At 38.8% G+C, this 9,530-nt stretch overlaps 1 protein-coding gene across 6 annotated transcripts in view; it reads right to left on the bottom strand.

Moving 5' to 3' along the window:
- Positions 1 to 1,474: 1,474 nt before the first annotated feature.
- HACL1 (2-hydroxyacyl-CoA lyase 1) overlaps positions 1,475 to 9,530 on the bottom strand; it is a 32,088-nt gene continuing 24,032 nt past the window's right edge. For all 6 annotated transcript variants that reach the window (XM_059162563.1, XM_059162564.1, XM_059162566.1 and 3 more), the window contains 5 exons: positions 8,739 to 8,893; positions 8,166 to 8,324; positions 6,503 to 6,610; positions 4,639 to 4,825; positions 1,475 to 1,626 (listed from right to left, as the gene is read on the bottom strand). In XM_059162563.1, the coding sequence (XP_059018546.1) occupies positions 1,594 to 1,626; positions 4,639 to 4,825; positions 6,503 to 6,610; positions 8,166 to 8,324; positions 8,739 to 8,893 (642 nt within the window). In that variant the 3' untranslated portion in view covers positions 1,475 to 1,593. The remainder of the gene's footprint in view (positions 1,627 to 4,638; positions 4,826 to 6,502; positions 6,611 to 8,165; positions 8,325 to 8,738; positions 8,894 to 9,530) is intronic.

The following is a 9,530-nucleotide window of genomic DNA, read 5'->3' as shown; positions in this document are numbered from 1 at the left end:
TGTATATGTGTGCAAGAGTATAGGTATACACCCTGACCTGTATCCATCCATTCTGCAGCTTGTCTTTTTCATGAGTATTTTACTGTGATGATTCCTCCATTTACACATACTCTTTAGCACAATTTTTATTTTATCAGGTCAACAGATCATAATATACCTAAGCAATGTCTTCTATTAAACACTGGCACTGTTCCTACACTATGATGAATGGCTTTGTTTATAAATATTTGACTACTTTACTATGTCTTTAGGATACACTCTCCAAATAGGCTCACTGAATCAAAAGTTAGGGCGTATGAACATTTTTAAGATTCCAAATACAAACACTGCTGGAATTACTCTCTGAAAATTTACCAATTTCAACTTCCATCATAGCATAGCAATGTCATCTTCATTTTACAGACACCCTCTCTGAGAATCCCGCTAAGTGGATAAGTGAAAATAAACTTTTTAGTCTAACTTAATGTTTACATTTATTCATACTCCTTCATATTTACTTATACTCATTTAAATTGTTTTCTTTTTTGTTAATTATACATTCAAGCCCTTTGCTCATTCTTCTTTTAGTACATTAATATTTTTCTTAGTTATAAGAGTTCTTTAGGGTGGCTCAGCCATTAAGCGTGTGCCTGGGGTTCAGGTCATGATCTCAGGATCCTGGGATGGAGCCCGGCATCAGGCTCCCTGCTCAGCAAGAAGCCTGCTTCCCCCTCTCTCACTCCCCCTGCTTGTGTTCCTTCTCCTGTTGTGTGTGTGTGTCTGTCTCTCTCTTTGTGTTAATAAATAAAATCTTTTAAAAAAAAAAGAGTTCTTTAAAAAATAAGGCCGTTGACTCTGTTGATCTCAATGTGGTACCCACAAACTAAGGTCTATTAATCAAAGATACCCTAAAATTATTAGTTTGGGTACGGTATGACTTCTCCTTTAGCTCAGTAAGTTCTTTCCGGAAAAACAAAACAAGCAAAATCCCAATTAGGTACAAAGTGATCAAGAGATAAACTGTGAAGTAGAAATAGCCTATGTACTCCAGCTTACTGAACATACCTCTACATTAGAAAATCCTTGAGAATTTTTTCTCAGATGTTTTTTAAAAAACATGTGACTTTGGGGCACATGGGTGGCTCAGTTGATTAAACATCCAATTCTCGATTTTACCTCAAGTCATGATCTCAGGGTCCTGGGACTGAACCCGTTGTTGGGCTCCCTGCTCAGTAGGGAATCTGCTTCTCCCTCTCTCTTTGCCCCTCCCCCTTCTTCTGCTGTCTAATAAACATCTTTTAAAAAATTAAATTAAAAAATGTGACTTCAAGAATGGATTTATGTAAAAGAATACTGATGTGTAACTCAGCAGTTAGGCAGTTACAATGCTATTATTTAGTAAAACCCTTTTCCACCTTTCATCTGTAAATGGATTATCTCTGTGGTAAAATACTTGCAACTTTTTCTGTTTTTAGTCAATTCTTTTACCATAAAATGTCATTTAGAAATGCTTTTTTATTTTTCTTTGTAATTTTTGACATTTTAGTAATTTTGCTGTGGAAAATAACATTCCATCTTAAATAACTCCTTCAGACCACTCCCTGGCATCTTTATTTACATATTAGAGCGGGTCAGCCAGTGAAAATCCTAGAAAAAGAAAAGACAACAAACATTCAGTTAACAGAATTAATTGCCTCAAACTATATCCTCACTGTTTTCCTTGTTCTAAAATTTGAAAGTTCATTATGTCCACATTTAGGTTTGTCTTCGGTCTTGTGCTTTTCCCAAAAGGAAGCTAAAATTTCAGAGTGAACCTTGCTGTCTTGTCCTACAAAACAACTATTAACAGGAATCAGGGCACAAACAATAGAACTGGGAAGAACCAGAAGTAAAACCAAAAGAAGAAAGGAGATGAAGGAAGGCCAAAGAGGGCAAGCTCCCAAATCCAAGAACCTGGTTAAGAAGAGCAGTGCACAGAAGCCTTTCCCAGGACTAACAGCATCCTACACAGGTGGCCTGGACATGGTGACTGCAGAGAATCAGGTCCTCTCAATATTGTAGCAGAAAGCAGTAAGCCTACCCTATACTGCAAACCAAAAATAAATGGCAGATAGACACAGAGACAATGAAAATGAACAGCTTGGAAACTATAATATATGTGGAATTTACTGAAATGAGGATAAATAATGTTGAAATGATAGATTCAAGAAATACAAGGATAATCCTTATGCAGTTAAAAAAGAGGAGACAAGAACTTGTATTTCTCCAGCAATACCTCCCCAAATTCATAGAGAACTTGGAGAATAGATCATTAGAAGCAGATCATTAGAAACGTGAATTCACGAGCAGGAATTCACAATTCATTAAGGCTTTCCTGTGACTAACACGGTCTCAAAACTGTCGTGTGTGTGTGTGTGTGTGTGTGTGTGTGTGTGTTCTGAATACAGCTGTTAAATACATTTGGTCTAATGTGTCATTTAAAGTCAATGTTTCCTTATTGATTTTTTTGTCTGGATGATCTATCCATTGATGTAAGTGGTGTATTAAAATCCCCTATTTTAATTCCCTATTATTGTAGTGCTATTTCTCCCTTTAGGCCTGTTAATATTTGCTTTATACATTTAGGTGCTCCTCTTGTGTGCATAAATATTTACAAATGTCAAACCTTCTTTTTGCTTTAACCCTTTATCACTCTGCAGTATCCCTCTTTGTCTCTTAGTACGATACCTGTTTTAAAGTCTGCTTTGTCTGATATAAATATAGCTATTCCAGCTTTCTTTTGGTTTCCGCTTACATGGAGTATCTTTTTCCATCCCTTCACTTTCAGACCGTGTGTCCTTACATCTGAGGTGAGTCTGCGGCAGACAGCATCTAGATGGGTCTTGTTTTCTTACTCACTCAGCCACTCCTGATTGGAGCATTTAGTCTATTTACGGTAAGGGAATTACAAATAAATACATACTTATTGCCATTTTGTTAATTGTTTCCCAGCTGTTTTTTGTTTTGTTCTGTTCCTTTCGCAAAGTCTCTGATATCTGGGTTTCTTTTTTTTAAGACTTTTTTTTTTTTTTTGAGAGAGAAAGAGTACATATGAGCAGGGGGAGGGGCAGAGATAGAGGGACAGAAGCAGACTCCCCACTAAACACAGAGCCCTATCTCAGGATCCTCATACCATAACCTGAGCCGAAACCAAGAGACAGATGCTTAACCAAGTGAGCCACCCAGGCGCCCCTCTGATATCTGATATCTAGAAAAATAATTTTAGTAGATTTTTATATATTTTATAGTTTCCAAATTAGTTAATTTACATTTAACTGGTTGCCCAGGCATCCATTTGCTATTGGTCTACTACCTTATTCAAAAAAGTAAAAGATGGTACCTGGGCGGCTCAGTTGGTTAAGCATCTAACTTTGGCTCAGGTCATGATCTCAGGATCCTGTGATCAAGTCCCACATTGGACTCCCTGCTTAGTGGGGAGTCTGCTTTTTCCTCTCCTTCTGCCTCTCCTCCCTGCTCAAGTTCTCTCTCTCAAATAAATAAATAAAATCTTTTAAAAAAAGAAAGAAAAAGATGTTGCAGCATATATATGTATAAAGAACCAAGACAGACACTTCTTGAAAAAATGATCTGCTCTGAAAACAGTTACTGATATACAAGGTGTAAGTATGGAAGACAGGGATAGAAGAGAGGGGAAGTGGCAGGACCAGAATCAGAGCACAAGGTTTAGTATGAAAAGCAGCTTAATCTGGGATGGGAAAGGATCATGCTACACACCCTGTCATTTATTTTACTGCTATAATCTACACTACAGCTTTGCTAGACGCCAAAGTAACCAGTTTTGAATGTAACTGCACATATCTATTACGGTCTTATCCTCCCACTGTGCTTCCTTTGCATTCTGCCTTCTAGCCCCTATGGCCTTCTTTCAGTTGCTCAGACTTGTCATGCTCCTTGCTGCCAAAGAACCTTTGCACATCTCTTCCCTACCCTCTTTGCTTGAGACTGTCCCTACTTCTATTTCGGATCTCAGTTTAAGTGCCAGTTTCCCTCAGATTTCCCCTGACCCTAAAATAAATCAGCTTCCTTGGTAGTGTATTTGTTCAGAACTGGGTGCCTTCCTTCAGAACAACTGCTTCACTCTGTTGTTATGTGTTCAGTTGTGAGGTGACTAGGCTGTTCCTCTCCCCTACTGGTGTCTAAGCTCCACCAGGTGAGGGCTGAGTCTGGGTTTGCTCATCACGCTATTCCTTTTTTTTTTTTTTTTTTTAAAGATTTTATTCATTTATTTGACACAGAGAGATCACAAGTAGACAGAGAGGCAGAGAGGCAGGCAGAGATAGCAGGAAGCAGGCTTCCCGATGCAGGGCTCAATCCCAGGATCCTGGGATCATGACTTGAGCCGAAGGCAGAGGCTTTAACCCACTGAGCCACCCAGGAGCCCCTCATCACACTATTCTTAACAAGTAACCCAACACACCTAACACATATCTCAACAAATATTAATTGAAAAAACACAAGAAAGTGCCAAACACAGTGTTTATTAAGTGCCAAACTCAGAGTTTAGAAAGAACTCTGTGAAAAGAGTGTTCTATCTGCTAGATACTTCTGGGGATAGGAGGGGAGATGCATTTCTGATTTCTGCTTAGCAACTGAATTTACCTGGGCTTTCCGTGTGGCTTGTGGCTCAATCATGATGTTGAGAAGAGAAGGTTTAGTTGTGTCTGCCAAGCTCTGCTTCAGTGATTTTTGGAGTTCTTCTGGTGTTTGTACAAAATATCCTTTGCCTCCAAATGCAGTCATAACCTGTTCATAATGTGAGTTTGGCAGAAGACAGACTGGAGGAGCCCTAAAAAATTAATAAGTCAATAGAAAAAAAGTCATTTTTGAAATAATTTGTGGAAAAGTTTAGGTTGAACTCAAAGGCATACTTTTATGTCCAACACTTAAACAAAGATACCAATACACTGAACTTTCTATATATATATTTTTAAAGATTATCTGTTTTGGTGGGGAGGAGCCGAAGGAGAAGGAGAGAGAGAGAGAATCCTCAAGCACAATTCCCGCTGAGCACAGAGCCTGATGTGGGGCTCAATCCCAGGACCCCAAGATCATGACATGAGCCAAAATCAAAGAGTCAGAAGCCCAACTAACTGAGCCACCCGGGTACCCCTAAAGTTCCCATATATTTTTTATTGTCTATACAGCAATGTCCAATAGGACTTTTTGTGATGATAGAAAAGTTTTATATTTATATCTGTGCTATCCAATATCATAGCCACTAGTGATCAAGTGCTGTGAGCACTTGAAATGTGACTAGTTAAAATAAGGAACTGACTTTTTCATTTAATTTAAATAGCCACACATGGCTACTGGATACTATACTGAACAGTGTGAGCTATGCCATCAACTACCAAAAGAAAAAGAAGAAAAAAGGAATGGTTACTAAAATACAGCATATAACAGCAAAATGAGAAATGAAGTCAGTGAGGCATAAGCAAACATACTCATATGCTGCTCCACCCCCAGGCTGAGCAAATTCACATCTCATACCCCATGGTCAGCTAAGCAGCTGTTTCACTTTTTTTTTTTAAGATTTTATTTACTTATTTGACAAAGAGAGAGACAGCAAGAGAGGGAACACAAGCAGGGGTAGTGGAAGAGGGAGAAGCAGGCTTCCTGTCAAAGAGGGAGCCTGATGTGGAGCTCGATCCCAGGATCCCAGGATCATGACCTGAGCTGAAGGCAGGCACTTAATGACTGAGCCACCCAGGTACCCCAACACTGTCTCACTTTGACTCTACCATGAGATAATTAAGAGTTTGTTAAGTAATAAAAAGAAGGAAGACCTCTGGGTCATAAATGTTAACATTCATTTCCACCACAAGGTAGTAGTAGTAGAAGGGCCAAGGACATTTTGCAATAAGCCCTTTCATTAACAAAGCTTAGACATCAAACTTAATCAAACACCAAGTCTTTAGTGGCTCACTGATCATAAATTATTTACTGAAGCACCCTATCATGCACTGGGTATTTTTAGTTGTTGTTATTTTTTAAAGATTTTATTTATTTGGCAGAGAGAGGCACAGCGAGAGAAGAAACACAAGCAGGGGGAGAGGGAGAAGCAGGCTTCCTGCAGAGCAGCGAGCCTGACGTGGGGCTCAAACCCATGACCATAGGATCATGACCTGAGCTGAAGGCAGATGCTTAATGACTCAGCCACCCAGGTGCCCTCATGCACTGGGTATTACATGTAAGTGATGAATCACTAAATTCTACTCCTAAAATCATTATTACACTATATGTTAACTAACTAGAATTTAAGTAAAAATTTGAAAAAAAAAAAATGAAGCACTCCATTATGAATGGTTGTACAAAGAGGAGACAGGGTTCCCGTTCTTTAGAGGGGCTGACAATATAAGTAAACAATACTCATACCACAGAAGCACATTCTAATACAGCAGACTCTTTAGAGAGATTAAAATAGATGAGAGAAATTAAATACACATTATTCTGGGTTACTTACACTGCAGTAGCATCTCCAAATTTTAACATTTCCTTCCAAGAATCTGCATCAAAACCTTGGTAAATTCCATTATTATTCACCACCAAAAGTACAATGGGCAAGTTGTACCTAAAATTGAAAGCAAAGTATCAAGGAAATCATTCTTCGTTCTAGAGCAGTTTCTTTTCTTCAGGCTGAAATTTTAACTAATAAATGAAGAGTTTTCCATAAGCTTGCTTTGTAATATTAGGGTAATGCTAAAAATTAAGTATTTGTTATCCTAATAAGGAACCTCAAGTCATTAACAGAAACATGGAGTTGCAGAAAGGATGGAGATCAGAGGTTTGCACACTTGGTTCTACCTCTACGAACCTGCGGACTTCACACAGCTTTTCTGAACTTAGTTTTCACAGATCGAGGTGTTAATAAGAATGACACTTTCCATATTTAATATTCTCTGAAGCACCACTTCTAGATGGTGCCCAGCAGTACTATTTGAAAAATATCTTTCTATTTACTGAACTCCTCATAGATAACCAGCACTTGCTAGATGCTGGGGGAAGTATACAAATGACTAGCATACATTCTCTTCTCTCAAACCACTTCACTCAAAATTAGAAAAACATTATATGGTTTAACAAATAGAGAAAAAGAATACTTAATAATGAGCTAAGCAGTATTGTAAAGACAAAAAAAGGATGACTAAACTTTACTAATGAATGGCAAAAGATGGGCTTTATTTTCTACAGCAAATAAATAATTTCTGAGACCACGTGTTAAAAAACCAAACAAAACTGCACACTGTTACATAACAGGATTGTGGTAACTACTTGCTCTCCATGCTCAAGCTCTAGAAGGCTCTAGAAGGCCAGCTTTCCCATAACCCATCTTGTTGGTGTATATCACCTGGCTGTCAATACAGACACTCTAATAAGCATATACTTTCCCTCTGATCTTTAAAGTGTTGTATGCCAAAGCTTAAGGCCCCAAAACATAATTTACACACGAGCTCTAATAAGAGGCCAGGCTAAGAATATAGAATGACTTTACCACAGTTTAAATAACTAGGGAGAAAAAAAATCCCCATACTTACAGAGTAGGATCTACAACAGCTCATGAGTCTCGCCATGAATCCTCATAAGGAGAAGCATAATGTGAGCAGCTCACACTGAGTGAGCAGGCATCTCAAGTTTTACTGAGATTACCTCATTTGTTACTCACAACTGTCCTCTAAGGCAGGAAATATTACTACTCCTCTTCCTATTTTGGAGGAGACTAAAGCTTAGTTAAGGAACTTAACCCCCATCACCCACATCACTTGGCTCTGATGTGGTCAAGTGAGTATTTAAATCCAGGCCATATGATCCAGAGGCTGCACTCTTAACCACAAAGCTCTGCTGTCTCCCTGCAGAAAACAAGCTTTTCTCAGACCAAAACTTTCTGCAGTGATCTCAGAACCACCTCTCACAGTTTTGCAGGTTTGGGTATGTAGTCAAGGGCCATGAATACACTATCCTGGATGAGAAAGGCGCCAAGGTTACTTCATGCCAGTATTCTTGGGACACAGCACAGAGCTATGTACAAGGGCCCTTGGCACATGGTGAACACCTGGTAAGCATTTGTTAGGTGAGTGAGTCTTTATGTGTAATTTTTTTATCTTTTGGAGAAAGAAATGCTGATTTACCTGCAGATGGTTTCCACTTCCATGCCAGAAAACCCAAATGCACTGTCTCCTTCCACACAGATGACACGCTGCCCTGGGTTCCTATCTTTAGCCACTATAGCAGCTGCAATGGCAAATCCCAAACCAATTCCCATTGTTCCAAAAGTACCAGCATCAAGCCTGTTGGGGAACAAAGCTAAAATGAAACCCTCTGGGGCATGCTGATGGTGGAGGTGGCACAAATCGAGTCATATACACGTGTAATATAAAGAGCAATAAAAACATTCTCTGTCTTTAATATAAAGCTTTTAGATTGTGAGGAACCAATTAGGCAAGGATAAGCAGAATGGGTGGAAAAGTCTCTCATAATTGCTTGCAAGACTATGAATATATCCTTGGAACACTAAGTATACAAATTATCACATGATCATGAAGACATATCAAGCATAAAAACTCCACCAAATCTTACCTAAAAATACTTTTAGGAAATATGTCCTTATACACTGAACACATGTAATTCTCAAATGTTTTATGAACCTACACTACTATAGCTTCCAATTTAACACATTATAATTTCTTCACAGGAAGCCTCACCTGTGACGAGGAAGGTAGTTCTGAATCACAGTGCGTCCAATATCCATAGTATTTGCTCCTTCACTTATCACAAAACAGTCTCTGGGTAGTTGTTCTTGAACATGGTAGAATACTGTGTAATAATTCATAGGCAGAGATTTTTGGGAAGCTAATTCCTAAAGCATTTGAGGGAAATATAATCAAATTAGATTGAGATACAGTGAAAAATGAGCAATGTCAATAAGCTACTATCCAACTTATTTGGAAATAGGCAACAAGAATGAGCTATGAGGTTCCCAAATGGCCACCCTGAGAAGCTAATGGATCTGTGAACAGGCCTGTGGGATATGCTAAGGAAAAGGGGACCCACAGACCCAATTTTGGATAAAAATAAACCAGAGAATAGCTTTCTTCCTGGACACCCACCAGGCACATTAGCATACTAGAGTCAGACAAGTCCTACAGTAAAAAAAGCTGGAAACACTGGGTTAAACAAAACTGAACAGTCTTATATGAGTACTTTTAGGGAAACGCTGCATTAGAAAAAGTAAAAATTTTATTCTAGAGTATTTTAATCTGAAATATGCCCTTAAACTTAAAATGAAAAGGAAGTCGGGATTTCAGAAAATCTGAAAATCTGGTTCTTCTCCACATGCTCTGGAGAGTAAGGGGATATGCTTCACCCTCTATTCCAAAGAGTCTCTGAATGGAGCAAGGTGAGTACCTTTGTCTAGCCATATGCCTTCTAGAGTGGAGAGAAAGCCAGGTGAGGCTTCAGCAGCAACAGCCCCATGTGCTCCCAGCACTGCCTCT

Source organism: Mustela lutreola, chromosome 2 (genome assembly GCF_030435805.1).
Source record: "Mustela lutreola isolate mMusLut2 chromosome 2, mMusLut2.pri, whole genome shotgun sequence".
NCBI lineage: Eukaryota > Metazoa > Chordata > Mammalia > Carnivora > Mustelidae > Mustela > Mustela lutreola.
Note: the sequence above shows the minus strand (reverse complement) of the source record. Positions and strands in the feature narration are given on the sequence as shown.